Genomic DNA, 15,521 nt, shown 5'->3' on the forward strand with positions numbered 1-15,521 from the left:
TTTTTCTGAAAACATTTGGAGAAAGAAAAGGCAAATAGAATGGAACTTGTAGAAAAAGTTCAACTTCATTATACAGTTGTATAAATACTGGTTTAGACACCTTCAGATCTTGCATGCTGTTAGGGTCACCTGTCTCATCTGAGGAGAGAAGTCCACTCATACAGAAATCATTCAATGAATTCAGCAGTTGGTAGAACTTGTGAGGTCTGAGACGGAGCCTGAAGGTGTACTGAGGAAGATGAGTGATAATTCAATTATTTCCACCCCAATACAAGATTTAGAAGTTTTAGCTGCACAGTCCTGAAGCAGTTGCTAAGCAGTGTAGTGACAGGTGGAACTTGTTGCCACTGTCTCTTGTTCAGGAGAGAGCTAGTATGAAACCTTCTGTCATACTAGTTCTGTTTGGGGCTACTACTTGTGACTTGCTTGTAAACAATGCTTCAGTTCAGTGCAGTAGAACCCTAGTGACAAATGTTGGCACGAAGTGTCAGTTGGCATAGAAGGCAGGCTCTCAAAAGAGGCTTTCCTAGACAAAAACTGGTATTAAGAGTTTCAAGTAGGGCAGTTAACAGTTCTTGACAGCTTCTAGACTCTAACTTTTAACTGTAACTTAAGATTGGCTGGATAAACTTACACTTGGTCATTAGATGTTTAATTTCTGCTCTATTGCTCAAGTGTTCTTTTCAGGTCTAGATCAAAAAAGCATGTGCTACTACTGTTCCACTAACTTCACTGGAACTTCTTAAAGGCAACACTTTAAAGCATGCTAAGCATATACTTGAACTGGAACAATATTATGCTTTGTGCTCTTATTCGCTCAAGAGCATGAAGCTCTTGCTCGTCTTCATTTCACCAGCATGGTAAGGGTGTTGGTTTAGTGGTTTAAAAATCTGTTTAAAATACTAACTTGCAGTTTGTTAATTTCAATGGCTTTTTCAGGCAGTTAAGTAGACATTTGGTTGGCCTCTGGACAGCTGAGAACAAAACTGCTATGAACTTGTTGAAACGTATTTTGGTGAGTAAAAATGGGGTATGGATTAGGGAAAGAATAAAATCTCAAAGCCTGTAGTATTAGAAAACTTGGGATAGTCTATGCAGTAAACGCATCCTGCTTTCCCTCAAAGAGGGAAGTCTAGCCTGGGAGATGAGCAATCTGGTAGCTGCTATTTGAAGGATATTGATGGCTAGTACAAAACATCTCAGATTCTTGAAGTATTCTGTTACTTTCCTGCCACTTATTACAATTGTGTAATGCACAAAGCTTAAAAATAAGATGTCTGACTCTTTTTTTTTTTTTTCTTTATTAAAAGGGCAAAAATGTGGGAAATGTAGTAAGCAGTCTCTAATGCTTAGTGCCAGTAAGAAATTATGGCAACCGTTCTGTCTATGCTTTCATGCCTGTCCAACTTTGCTTATAATATAGCTAAATTTATATATTGTCTGATACTTCCCATGTTCTTTCACCCGTATAGCTCCTGAAAGGTTCTTGCTTAAGTTACTTCAGTGGAACTAGTTCTAAGAATAGTGTTAAAAGGAATTATTAGATCTGGAAATATAACAACTTGTAAATTCAAAATAGCAGTTCCTTCATTTTTAACAGAGCAAACTGTCCTGATCTTGGTCACTGTCTTCCAGGAGGCTTAGTCAAATGACTCTCTCATCTCTAATATCACATGCACCATTCAATCCGTATCAGAGGATGTGGATGGATTCTAGTGTTACTGTATTATCCCCCTCAATATTGCTGTGGGATTACCTCTTTTCTTCCTGTAGTCCTTAGCTTCATTAAGTGCCCCTTTAAGAAATGGGATATAGGCAAGAGCTCTGTTGTACTGAAGCTAATTATGTACCTCTATTGAATGGCTCTGAGGATGGTGGCATTTAGCTAATAAAAGCAAAAAGCTGTTGTAGCTCTATACACTTGCTTTAGAGTAGAATATAAATTCTGTTTCAAAATCTAATTTAAAGAAATGATCTTGTTACCTAATGTGATGGTTTCTGTTCCATTAGCCATGTATGTTTACACTGGTTTTAAATGTTTTTAGCCACCAGGTTTGCTGGCATACCTTGACAGTGCCGATCCTGTTCCTGAAAAGGATGCTGATAGGATGCATGTTAGAGATAACTTAAAAATTGCAACTGTAAGTAAATGTGGCTGTCTTACCTCTTCAGTTATATAGATATGGAATTTTAGTGACTTTTTCTAATACAAACACTTGGCTATTGCATTGACCTGCATCAAATGTGTTGGTAGACCTGCAAATGCAAATAACTAATAAGATTTATTCTGCAGGATCAGTATGGCAAGTTTAATAAAGTGCCGGAGTGGCAGAGACTGGCTGGAAAAGCTGCAAAGGAAGTTGAAAAATTTGCCAAAGAAAAGGTGGATCTGGTCTTGATGCACTGGAGAGACAGAATGGGCATAGCTCAAAAAGAGGTAAAACTATTTGAGGCTCTCTTTTTTTTTTTCTTTCTTTTTTTTTTTTTACAGTAACTTGACTAGGTGTAGAGAAGAACACCTACAACTCCGTGAAATCAGAGGGAAGTTTGATAGTAGTAAAGTGTAGGAATTTGTTCATAGTTTTTTGTTACATTTTACTACTTTTCATCTTGGGTTAGAAATGAGTTCCAGTGAGAATGTAAAGCAGGCAAATAGATTCCTTCAGCACGTGTATTAAGCTTTAACTTGTTCTTGCTTTAGCCAGCCTTGTCAAACTGGACTGCAGTTTGGTGCATATCTTCCAAGATATTTAATAGAACAGGAAATTCTTGAAATGTGGCAAAACCAGTCTTTGAACTACATTTGGAAGAAACTGTGAATATTCTTTGCATCTAAAATGATATACTTTATGCTAGTGGTACTTTAGTTATGGACCCTTTTTCCTTTAATTTTATTGTCACATTCTGTATGACGTACTCTGAACTACAAGGCATTTCCCTTAACTTTTTTCAGTTTCCTCACTAAGCTTGTTTTCATGCATTCTAGAAATGAAACAAACTATTATATATGCAAGGAAAGGATGAAAAGAAAAATGCAGAGTATTGAAAATGCCTTTGTACTTGATTTGCCGTAACAATAAACTTTAATTTAGGAGGGTTTTAACTTGGTAAAATCTAGCTCAAGTTTCATGTAGACTCTGGTGCAGAATTTTGACAGGTAGTATTTCTGGAATAATGGTGAACTAGATTCAAAACAAAGTATTAATGGAGAAATGTGGAAAACGGTAGTGGAAGGGGAAATTGCACTTCAAACATCTTGTTTAGATACTGAATTTAAACAATCATTCTTGTGTCTGGAGTTCTGACCTATTTAATTTTGCAGTAAATGTATGCAAGCGTAGCTTGAAAAGGGTAGTAGCAAGTTAAGTGTTACCACTTTGAAGTACTTCAGTGGCTGTGGCTTGTTAAATGCACCTTTTCTTTTTCTTCCAACTTCCCATCACAATCAGGACAGAAACAATATGGTGAGTCTGTATACCTCTGCCACTTGTGTGGATTATGTTGCTTGGACTTCTGCTTGCATGTAGTACCTCATGTAGCGTATAACACTCTTTTCCTGCTTGATCAAACTAGGGAACCTTTCAGTGGTCAAGTCAGATTTGTGACTTATTTCTATGACTTGCTCTAGCTATTTCCTTTCAAGAGCAAAGTATTTTTGTTGTGGGTTTTCCCCTCCATCAGTTTTGGAGCTGCTGCGTGCTTGTGGTGGTGGAAACTAAGCTTTTCTCAGGGGTAACTTGCTTTTAGTGGATGACTTGTTAAACAGCTGAGAGTTTCTCTGGCATGACTTAACTTGGTGTAAATAACACTTGTGAAAGTCTGTTGCTACTACTTGCTAGAAAAGGAGACCGTGTTAATGAGACCTAACTTAGTGTGGCTTTTGAAGGAATAAGAAACCTCAACCTTTTCTTTTAAAAAGGGAAAATGGGGAGTTTCTATTAACTTCTTAAATTTGGCTCTTTTGCAGAACATTATGCAAAAGCCAGTGATATTAAGGAAACGACGCCAAAGAATAAAAATAGAAGCAAACTGGGATCTCTTCTATTACAGGTAAAATACTAAGATTAATATGGTGGCCTCTGATACAAATTATTACTTGGCTGGATATTTTTGTTAATATATTCTGAGTTGCTGTGACTTGATTCCAGTTTCTGCCTGCCTTGAAACGGTGCAAGTAACTTGTAGCAGGAACTTATGAAAAATTAAATCCTAAGGTATACTTAAGGATTTAGCTAGTGTTTAAGAAAGGGGGGAATTTTAAAGCTTCTAAAATGTTATCAAACTGCACCCTTTTTTCCCTTGAATCAAAAGGAAGAGTGAGCAACAAACTGCAGATCTGCATGATGTTGAAGGCTAAGCAAAGTAGCACTGAAAATCACTGTAGTGTGTTGGTGCATCAACCTGTAAGCTATTCAAGACTTTCTGAATTGAATTTGGATAAAAATGAGCTTAAGACAGGTAAAAAGAAAATGCAGGGATACTGGATTTCCAATAGTGCCACAAGTCTTAAATGCAGCTTGATTACCTGTGAGTTGTTACAGCTGGTAAAGGTTACAACAGAGGCCTCCATTGAAAAAATAGATTATTGCTTTACTTTGGCTAAGGGTGTTGTTTGAAATAGACTAATGAAGCTTGACTATTCAACAAGCTCTATGAAGGCAAGCTTGGGGAAATGCCATAAACTTAACTGTTTCAGTGCTTAATGTTTCTAAAGGTCAAAGATATTCTGTTCTGCACAAGTGTTGCATGAAAGGAAGATTTATGTGCTCTTAAACTTTCAGTATTAAAAGGGCTGTTTTCAGCCAGTCTCTGGATCCAAGTGCTGTTTTGTAACTGCCACTGAAGTCTGTCCACCAATTGTCTTGAGACATTTGAGTCATCAACTTCTGTTTTCCTGGGTGAACTACTTTAAAACATGCACTTGGTATGTGCATGTCTCCTACCCGAAGTTATTGTTCATTTGTGGCCCTTACTGGCAGATGTAGTGAATAGCTTGCATGCCTCCTGGTCATCAGCTATATGCAGATAACAAATTGAGCCAAAAGGGATGACAACAGGTGTGCTTTAGTCTAGGCTGACCTCCATGACTATGAAAACTCTATACAAGTGAACAACAATAATTACTGTAACAAACTAGAGACCACTACTCAGTGCCTTCTAATTAAGGTCTGCTGGTGCTAATCTTTTCTCTAGCTTGCCAGCTGAGTCTTGTCTGCCTTTCAGATAATGTTTTGAGGGTTTTAAAGTATTTAACTTATTTTGTAGATTTCTTCAGGATCACACTAGATCGAACTTGATTTGGAACTTCAAAACACGAGAAGAACTGAGAGATACTCTTGAGTCTGAGATGAGAGCATTTAATATTGACAGAGAGCTTGGTAGTGCTAATGTTATCTCATGGAACCATCAGGAGTTTGAGGTAAATGACCCACTGTAGGAGAAACTGCATATGTAAAATATGTCTACTTAAAATGTCACTTTTCTGTCTCTAACTACATGAGTGAATTGTGTGTTGACAATCCCTGAGTTCAAGCTAGAATTCTTTTGGGGTTATAGAATAAACTGTGAAGGCTTGAGGCTGTGAACAGGTACTGTTGTCTGGTCTCACTGCAAAATGGAAACCTCTTCAGCCTGAGGAATGGCACTGTAGAGGTGAAACGTTGATCAGAACCCTTGATGTATTCTTGTATTAAGAGGAAAAGAAGAGTTGGTGTTACATTGTTGTCAGTGTAAGTCATACTTGTTCTTGAATGAGCTCTGTCAGACTTGTTTTCTGTAGTTTCACAAGTTACTTTTTCCTGATAGCAAGTTCTTTGTCTTTATTTTCATCATGTTTCAGTGGTCTTAAGGCTATTAAATATTGGGGTGCCAAACCATGAATAGATTATGTGGCTAAAACCATTCTGCCCTGTAAATTATAGGATACTGTTTTCACATTCTAGGAACAGCAGTACCTAAAATCAAAATAGCATTTCAGGCTTCTGCAAAGCAATCGATGTGGTCCTAATTGGCTTTCTCAAAACAACTTGCAAGCTGTTTTCAAGTAATGTGCCAATAAACACTTCCCGTACTCTACTCTTATCTCCAGTGTTGTTATGGTTCGACAGTTTTGTTTAATGTGTAATGCTAAAGCAAAGCAAGGCCACACTTGAATTCAACTCTAAGATATTCTTAGATATTCCCAGTGTCATCCTTGTCATGGTGCAGCATTCTAGTTGAAATTTGAGCAGAGGACTACTAGTGAAACGAGTGAACTGCTACTTTTGAGGAATTCTTAGTACACTACTCTGGCAAATCAGAAAGAATTGCAAGACATCATGCTAATGCTTTAGGAGAAATAACTATTTTATGTACAGAACTTACCTCTCACAGCTACAGATTACTTACTTTGATGCAGTAGATAACTAATTTTGGAGTTGGATTGGTGGCTTTTGTACTGGCATTTAGCTCTTTGTTTCCTTCAGGTATGGCTCAGGCACAGGACTTCTGAGGGCCATGGTGTGTGCTACCCCAACTCCATCTCTTTACTTTAGAGGTGCAAACTGGGCCAGAATCAGAAGTACAGTTTTGAAACTTAATAATGCAGGCTTCCTACCTGCACTTCTTGCTTGTATGTGTGTGCTACTGGAATGTATCACTAGCATTCTTGCAGTTACAGCCCACGATACTTTGGGGCTGCTTGAGGGGGCTTCTGTAACATGATCTTTGAACACCTGCTGTCTCATATTTGCTTTTAAATATTTTAAATTAATACTTTATCAGCCTATGCTGTAAGTATTTGAACTAACTGCACAGTAGTGACAAAGGCTTCTGTCAGCTGTGGAACCTGTCACTTTGCCAAGAGTAGCCTGAGATTGCTCTGGAAGTGTCCTAGTTAGTGGGACCTCTTTGTATCATGTACTGTGGTCAAATCTGCAGATAACTTTGTGGCCTCATGACAGTGGCCTGCAAACTACAGATAAGAAAAAAAATGCTATAGAGGGTGGCTTTTGTGGTTTGTTAGAGGTACCTCTAAATGAGGTGCTTGCCAAACGCTTAAAACCACTGAACATTGAGGCATATGGTTCAATTTAATGTAGTTGCTCTGAAGTTAATGATGGCTTTCATTGTTCAATTTCACTTCGGCTTCTTGGTGTGTATAGTGATGCCTCTAGGCTTTTATTAGCCAGTGTAATAGCAAGTATAACTAGTAATTAAGTCATGCTTGTGTTTCATACTTGTAGTAACATTGAGTGAAATAGCTTGCAATGCAATAACTACTTATTAAAGCTTGAGTCACTGAATACATCTTGTATTATCCAAGTTTAGCTAATAAAACCAGCTGATACTGGAAACAAGTTACTTAAAGGCTGGAAGCCGGTATTTCAGTAAGATGAGAAACTTAACTTGTTATGGGGAGAAACAATAGCATATGGGCATATATTTTGTAGATGTGTGTTTCTTTAATAGGAAACTCCTTGATTTCAGTCTTCCTGAGAATGTAGGAGGGGTTGCTAATCTTGTTGAGTTTATGGATGCAAGCAAGTACAGTATTGTTATGCAAACAAAAACTTAATGAAAGAGAAACAATACTTATTGTTAAGTAACTTGTTCTGTGTTACAGGTAAAATATGAGTGCCTTTCTGAAGAGATAAAAATAGGGGATTATTATCTAAGATTGCTACTGGAAGAAGATGAAACTGAAGAGAGTGGAGCAATCAAAAAATCGTGAGACATTGTTAAAATCCTATCTTATTCCTAAAAATCTGTTCATTTTTTTCCACTATAATTTCATCTCTTTCTTAGGTATGAATTCTTCAATGAACTGTACCATCGCTTCTTGCTTACCCCAAAAGTGAATATGAAGTGTTTGTGTCTGCAAGCATTGGCCATTGTTTATGGAAGATGTTATGAAGAAATAGGACCGTTTTCTGATACCAAGTACATTGTTGGGATGTTAGAAAGGGTAAGAATTATTTAAAATTAATTGATATAGTAGTGAACATACAGCTAGTCCAATGATCCTTCAAGTTGCTTAAAACTTGAGTTTTGGTGTTACAGACAGCGAGTCTGCAGCATGAATACTTTTTTTTCTGTGCTGTCACAAAGTCTTCCTAGTATCTCTCCTTGATTCAGTTGAAGTTTCACTAAAACTGCTTATGATAAAAGTATTTCAAATTAGTCTCGTTATTTCTGCGTTTTGTTGGCCTTAATGGGTTTTCAGGCTGTACAGAAATAGTGTGAAGGAACTGTGTGACATTGATCTTGAACTTGCTTTTGAAAAATACAGAAGCATAAAGCTTTTTAAGAGGAGAACCTTGTTCCATGCGACATAATTTCGAAATACTGACTTCAAGAGTGGTAGCAACAGCTCCAGACATAATGAATGGTAGCCTTAGGTGGGCACATATGATGGATTAAATTTTTCGTGGTAACTACTTTGCCTGTCAAGTGTCTGTTGTGTTTGACAAGTGATACCAGCTTGCAAAAATGCATTTCCATGCAGTATGGTTCTATAGATACGGCTGTTGTAAGTGAAACTGAACCGATGCAGTCTCTTGGTATTTTGCCCTGAGTCTTGATAGTCTCACCAAAGATGTAATATGAAAGACCAATTCTGTTTGCTGGCTGAAAGTATTCTTTCCCTTGTGTTTGTGTTAACTGTCTCACTGGGGAATCCAAACACTATCCCTTTAGAACAATAGACTTAACAAAAAAGTGAGTTTGAGTGTCAGACCCAGAGCAACAAAAGGTATAGAGGGCAGCAAGGCCTTTTCTCCTCAGTGGCAGAAAGCTGCATTTATTAACTGCATGTGAAACTGGACACTTGTTAGTCAGCAGTTTTATCCTGGGCATGGAGAAGGTAAATGGGGCTGTTCCGGTGCAAATGTATTGACTTTTGAAAGTAACTTCTACTATGTGTTATCAAATATTAATTTGTTTTCTTCTGCTGCAATAGTGCACTGATAGACTTGAACGGGACAGATTGATACTGTTCCTCAACAAGCTGATCCTTAATAAGGTAAGGTGGACATGTATACTTAACAGTAGTTTATTGGTATTTTTGGCTGTATAAAGTGTTCTGAACTAGTCTTTTGTGGTTAACTTGGGCAAAAATTCAAGTCTTGAAGTGTTAAAACAATGTTTGGTACAGCTTTATGGGAGTGGCAGTTGTTATTTACTGGTGAGAAGGCTGAAGGAAACATGTAGATATTGTGGTGACTGTACCATTGTAGTAACTTCAGAGAATTATTTGACTTTTCTCATGGTCACATCTTACTTGAATGAAACTGTTCAGTACTTATAACAATTCTTATCTAGAAAATACGTGTTAACTCAGTTCATACGTTAACAGAAAAATGTGAAGGACCTTATGGATTCAAATGGCATTAGAATCCTTGTAGATCTCCTTACTCTGGCACATCTTCACACAAGCAGAGCTACAGTCCCTCTGCAGGTACGTGGTCTTTGTTTCTTACTACTCACGTGTTGCTTTGCTAAAAGGACAATTCTTAAAGTATAAAAAAAAAAATAATTGCATGTTCTTTTCACATTTCCTGTAGAAATGTGATGTTTGCACTGAAGTTAATGCTGTTCTTATAAATATCAACTTCTAGAGCAATGTCATTGAGGCGGCACCTGATATGAAGAGAGAGAGTGAGAAAGAGTGGTACTTTGGCAATGCTGACAAAGAAAGGAGTGGTCCTTACAGCTTTCAGGAGGTACCTGTCAGCTTCAGACTCTCAAACTTGACAAATTATTTCCATCCTGGTGACTGAGTGTGTTTCAAATAGTGAGAGAGAGAACTCTAAACAATGCTAAACTATATTCTCAAAGTAACTCTTTAAATAAGAATTAGAGCTAGATAAGAGAATTGATGTTGTGCCAAGAACTACAGTCTTTGTGGTAAGGTAACTACCCTTCCATGCCCCAATTATGCTGCAGTTAATCTGTCAACTTTTAGTTCATGTTTCCTGCCAGAGTTATAAATATGTAGGAATTTCATGCAGCTACAGTAGTCTGCGATACAACAGTTAAAAGCTTGTTTTGAGTGTGAATATGTAGGAGTAAAGATAGCTATGAATGCTGAATCACCTAAACTAATCTCTAATCTTCCAATAGATGCAGGAACTGTGGAACGGTGGAAAGCTGACTTCAAAAACACGTTGCTGGGCTCAAGGTATGGATGGCTGGCGACCCTTACAGGTCATCCCTCAGCTGAAGTGGTGCTTGCTTGCCAGCGGCCAGGCTGTGTTGAATGAAACTGACCTTGCCACACTTGTACTCAACATGCTCATCACAATGTGTGGATATTTTCCTAGCAGGTAAACTCTAATTTTCAGCAGAAGTGGTTAACTTTCTCTGGCAGATGCATAAATTCGTCTCAAACATTTTCTTAGAAACCAAGTAGTACATTAGTGAACTGTATTAAAGAGTCTCTTATGTAGTAGTAATTAATTCTGCAAGCAAATGGAGTTTGTAAATGAGACAATACTAATATTGTGAAAGGGACCGCAAGAATGAATGCACAAACTGTGCATTTCTAATGCACAGCAATATAGTCTTAGTCTTGCAGACAGGCTCTTGTTTAACTTAAAAACAAAGCTGCTTTAATGCATGACATTAAACCAAACTTATCAAGTCTAACAACGAACTTTGAAGTTAACAAAAAATTAATGACACTGAATATGACCTCAGTAGCCTGATACTTATGGCTTAATGAAATTGTTCGTTCTTGAAAGACAAAAGGCACATGTATGCTTACTGCTCTGCTACTTTATTTTTTTTTTTTTTTTAGGGATCAAGACAATGCTATTATAAGACCTCTGCCTAGAGTGAAAAGACTATTGTCGGATAGTACTTGCCTTCCTCATATCACTCAGGTAAGCAACTCTTCTTGAAAACGTATCTAAAAGTCTGGAGTAAAAGTCTGACTTACTCTTAACCATGTGAATACTTTAAGTGGGACAAACACATCAAAGGACATCTGTAACATCTTGCAGATCTCTGGACAAGCAGTTGTTTGTTTCACTGGTGGTTGTTTTAACTATTTCCATCCTTGGAGGTACTGAAAAGCCATCTGGACATGGTCCTTGCCAACCATATCTAGGTGATGCTGCTTTTGAGCAGGGGGGAGGTTAAACAAGATGACCTCCAGAGGTCCCTTCCAACTTTAAACATTCTATGGTTCAAACTTGTTATTTTTAGACTGAAGTATTCTTTAACTGAAATTCTTGTAAGTTTACTGGCTTGTCCTGATACTGAGTTAGTTACAACTTCAGTTTTCGCTAGGTAACTTGCACTACTCAAGCAGCTAATGTAAATGCTTGTGTTTTGATTTCAGCTATTACTGACTTTTGATCCTATCCTTGTGGAAAAGGTCGCTATATTGCTGTTTCATGTCATGCAAGATAACCCTCAGTTACCTCGTTTTTATCTGAGTGGAGTATTCTTCTTTATCATGATGTACACGGGTTCCAATGTACTTCCTATTGCAAGGTGAGGAAAAAGAATAGCTAAAAATACCTTTTGACCAATCATGCTCAGAAGAACTGCTGCTGTAAATGCTTCAGGGAGTGCGTGGCTTGCAAGCAAACACCCTCTAGAAAAATCTCCACGTGGTCCATGCAGTCAGTAAAATAGTGAATTACTTATGACCCTACCAGGGAGGGAACGAGAGCATGTCTGATCATCTAGTTCTAACAGTATGACTAGGCATGGCTTACGGTACTACTTATTACTACTAAGGAGTAGTAGTGTACATTACTGATATGCTAATGTAGTTTTTGATAGTAAGCAGCTGTCAAAAATGGTGGAAAAAACCTAATAGCCTGTTTTAGTATTGAAGTCGAAAGCAGTTAAATCAGTCTGTACTGCCTGACACAGATGGACTGCATGTGCAGGTGGTGGCTGCAGTTCATTGCAGTACTCTTCCTCTAAATTCAATAGTTCATAAAAAGCTGTTGTACAGTTCCAGTTAAGTCTCTTCTATAGCAAAATGGATTTGGAAACGATTGCACGTTTACGTGATGACTCTAGTGTAACAGGACTGTCAGCAGTTAGTGTAAGAGCATCTTGTTATATCTCTGCAATGATCTAACGATTCCGGGAGAGTTTTGTAGGGAAGGTTGCCTGTGTCTCTCAGCTTCATTTTTCTTTTTGTGTTTGTGGAGAAAACAAGCTTTCAGGAGCAAGAGTTTCAAACTGAAATGATGATCATAAGGCAACACTTATAACATGAGTCCTCACTTGGTGGAGTTCTCAAGGGCTTTTTTCAGAGATGCATTCAATTGTTGCTGTTACTCTTTTATCTCAAAGTAAATGTATGATGCTTGCCAGCTGGACTATGTTGGTCTGCTTATCTTTCAAGAGTGCCTTAGGTACCAATTAAACAGAAAATAACTGTTGTTTCTCTTCTAGGTTTTTGAAATATACACATACAAAACAAGCCTTCAAGTCTGAAGAAGTGAGTAGATGGCAAAAGTAACTACCTCTGTTTCTAAGTAGTCTTGCAGATCACCTGTAGTTGTTTTAACAATACTTGATGCTTGTTCTTTTTCTGAGTTCTCAACAGTTAGAATTTAAGAACTCTAAGGGAAAAGGGGGAGGGTTTTTTAGATCTGAAGTTGGCTAGTAAGACTGAATTCAGATTACCTTTGAGATAACAGTGTGATCCCTTTTTTAGACAAAAGGTCAAGATATATTTCAAAGAAGTATACTTGGACATGTTCTTCCTGAAGCAATGGTGTGTTATTTAGAAAACTATGAACCAGAAAAATTTTCTGAGATATTCCTTGGAGAATTTGACACTCCAGAAGCAATTTGGAGCAATGAAATGAGGTAACTGTTTTGACAAACCTAAATTACCTCTTATACTGAAGAGGTCTTGTCTTTGATCTTTCCAAAGAAAGCTGAAAATACCTAGATTCCATGGTTTCATCACTTCTGTTTGCCTTCTGCAAGGGCAGTGTCCTGCGTTGCCCTCTAATTCTGTAAAAAAATAATGGGGTAGCGGTGGAGTGGAATTGGCAATGGGAAGGGAGATATTTCCCTGGACATGTGACAACATCCTTTACATCTGCCTCTATCATACTTGATTAAGTTCCTTTCATGAGTGGAGGCTTCACTGTTGATGTGGACTGCTTTATGCTTATTCTACTCATTCATTACCAGTGTCTATCTAGGAGATATACCTATAATATTAGAATATATTTTTAGTCTCCCAAAATGTAAAGAGCTGTTGAAGGAGGGCAAAATGTCACTTTACACTGTTTTTAATAACCTAACTTTCATGGCATGGAAATAGCTTTAGAGCACAATAGGACTGAATCTTTTCCTGAATCCCTTCTGAAACGTGGGAAACTCCAAAGACACATCTTTTCAGAAGAAATCATTGAACACGCTTGTACAGTCACTGAGAATTGAGGACTGCTTGGCAAATGTTAAACCAAACTTTGTAACTTTTAGGCGTCTTATGATAGAGAAGATTGCTGCTCATCTTGCTGACTTCACCCCTCGTCTTCAAAGTAATACAAGAGCACTCTACCAATACTGTCCCATCCCAGTTATCAACTATCCACAACTGGAAAATGAGCTGTTCTGTAATATTTATTACCTCAAGCATCTTTGTGATACAGTCAGATTTCCAGACTGGCCAATTAAAGATCCAGTAAGTAAGAAGTATTTTAGGATTACTTTAGTTCTTGATCTTTCAGAGTGTTAAAAGTGATATTTGTAACAAAAATTAAGGAAATCAAATACTAGGTTTGAAAGCAACTGATTGATCCTGACTTTCAGTTCGTAAGCAAATATGTTAAACATTTCTTTACCTTGAAGTAGAATAGTCTTCATGCTGTGTAGAAGCCACATGTTAAGTATATCCTCCTTGTGGTGAATACTAAAAAAGCAAAATGAAGTATCTAAAAAACATCAGATATTGTTTCAGTGAACCTCAAGTGATTGGAGGGTCAGGGGCAGAGCAGAAAATCATAACATTTAGGCTTTTATATGTCCACACTGGACAAGAAACTGAGCTAACATGTTATCAGTACATTAACTGAATTGGTGAGATGTTTTTGGAACAAGTCTATTATGGTCTAGATCTAAGCAGCTTTACTTATTCATGCAGCTTTGTTGCAGTTTTTGTGGTGTCGAGATGTGAACTGCATATCATTTAAGTGATTCTCCCTCTTCTAACGTGACTCTTGCATAGACACTTTAATCTCAAGGTGCTCTTATCTTTAATAAAATATAGCACTGCAGTGAAGCCAAGTCTTTAATTGCTTCCTGACTGGAGGGGGAGCCATAATTACTGAAAGGATTAGGTCTTTGAACTTAGGGTGATGGGTGATAAGAATTTGTTAATAAAGCAGCACTTTAAAAAGGTGACATGTACTGGTGTCAGCATAAATGAAACACTAATAAATTGGTAATTATTTAGGTTAAACTGTTGAAAGATACACTAGAAGCTTGGAAGAAGGAGGTAGAAAAGAAGCCACCAACCATGTCAATAGATGATGCTTATGAAGTCCTTAACCTTCCCAAAGGACAAGGCCAGTAAGTTGTTTTCAGTATTTAAAGTTGTATAACTAGACTTACATAAACTCTGTACACTAAACAAGCTGAAGTTTCTTATCTCAGTACTCACAACCGATCGGTGGTACCAGTTCAGTTATGTCTAGCATCTGCATCTTTCATAGTGGAAGATTGCTTTATCTAAATAGAAACAAAGGTTGAAAATCCAACTCCAGTGTTTGAGAGAATAATTGTGAAGTGTTCAGATACACTCAGACTGGTGGGGGGGAATACTTTGAGCTCTGCCTCAAAGCATTCACTAGGCTGTTTTACAGGACAAGTGTTAGACTCAACTATAGTAAGCAAAGAATATGGCAGAACTTGAATATGTTCAAAGTGGAACTTGGTTTCTCTAATCGTCCTTCTTCCCCCTGACAAATATTGTCCTTTTCCTTGGTGATAATATCCTTAGGATTTTTTTACCTCCTACTTTGCCACTGATTTCTGACTTCAGGCCTGTAGAAGACAACTGACAACACTTTCTATTTATCCTTCAAGAATAGTGCCCATCCTACAAGTCATGAACTACTACTTTTTGCCACTTGTAACTCATTTAGGCTCTTCACTTAGAAGATTCAGGGCATTTAAGCAACTTCTAGTTAGTATATTCAGTACAAGAGGTATTAAAATGCTTCCTATTTCCAGAATTTTTCTACTCTGTGGCCACGTAATTACCCCTGTTCAATGTCAGCTGATGAAGCAGGATTTTCAAATTGAAATATGAGAGCTTTGTAGTTTTCACTTAATTGCACTTACTGTTTGTCAGAATCCAAGTCTATTTTTCTGGATTTTTTGATGCTACACAATGTAATGGGATTTGCTGTCTTGTAGGCATGATGAAAGCAAGATCAGGAAAGCTTATTTCAGGCTGGCGCAGAAATATCACCCAGACAAGAATCCAGAAGGCAGGGTATGTACAACACAAGTTTATCGTGTTAATAAAGTGGAGACAAGTTCAGCTGTTTCGT

At 37.6% G+C, this 15,521-nt stretch overlaps 1 protein-coding gene across 2 annotated transcripts in view; it reads left to right on the forward strand.

Moving 5' to 3' along the window:
- The window catches only part of DNAJC13 (DnaJ heat shock protein family (Hsp40) member C13), a 55,903-nt gene that overhangs the window by 21,586 nt on the left and 18,796 nt on the right, over nucleotides 1-15,521 (forward strand). Inside the window, exons 18-36 of one of the 2 annotated variants that reach the window (XM_086742805.1) lie at nucleotides 940-1,015; nucleotides 2,046-2,141; nucleotides 2,294-2,437; nucleotides 3,450-3,464; nucleotides 3,968-4,050; nucleotides 5,266-5,419; nucleotides 7,604-7,707; nucleotides 7,786-7,945; nucleotides 8,939-9,001; nucleotides 9,335-9,436; nucleotides 9,597-9,701; nucleotides 10,102-10,304; nucleotides 10,778-10,862; nucleotides 11,324-11,478; nucleotides 12,400-12,445; nucleotides 12,665-12,819; nucleotides 13,447-13,648; nucleotides 14,420-14,535; nucleotides 15,385-15,463. In XM_086742805.1, the coding sequence (XP_086598931.1) occupies nucleotides 940-1,015; nucleotides 2,046-2,141; nucleotides 2,294-2,437; nucleotides 3,450-3,464; nucleotides 3,968-4,050; nucleotides 5,266-5,419; nucleotides 7,604-7,707; nucleotides 7,786-7,945; nucleotides 8,939-9,001; nucleotides 9,335-9,436; nucleotides 9,597-9,701; nucleotides 10,102-10,304; nucleotides 10,778-10,862; nucleotides 11,324-11,478; nucleotides 12,400-12,445; nucleotides 12,665-12,819; nucleotides 13,447-13,648; nucleotides 14,420-14,535; nucleotides 15,385-15,463 (2,143 nt within the window). The remainder of the gene's footprint in view (nucleotides 1-939; nucleotides 1,016-2,045; nucleotides 2,142-2,293; nucleotides 2,438-3,449; nucleotides 3,465-3,967; nucleotides 4,051-5,265; nucleotides 5,420-7,603; nucleotides 7,708-7,785; nucleotides 7,946-8,938; nucleotides 9,002-9,334; nucleotides 9,437-9,596; nucleotides 9,702-10,101; nucleotides 10,305-10,777; nucleotides 10,863-11,323; nucleotides 11,479-12,399; nucleotides 12,446-12,664; nucleotides 12,820-13,446; nucleotides 13,649-14,419; nucleotides 14,536-15,384; nucleotides 15,464-15,521) is intronic. The other variant, XM_086742806.1, reaches the window with a different exon arrangement.

This window comes from Chlamydotis macqueenii, chromosome 2, assembly GCF_036417535.1.
Source record: "Chlamydotis macqueenii isolate bChlMac1 chromosome 2, bChlMac1.mat, whole genome shotgun sequence".
Taxonomy (NCBI): domain Eukaryota; kingdom Metazoa; phylum Chordata; class Aves; order Otidiformes; family Otididae; genus Chlamydotis; species Chlamydotis macqueenii.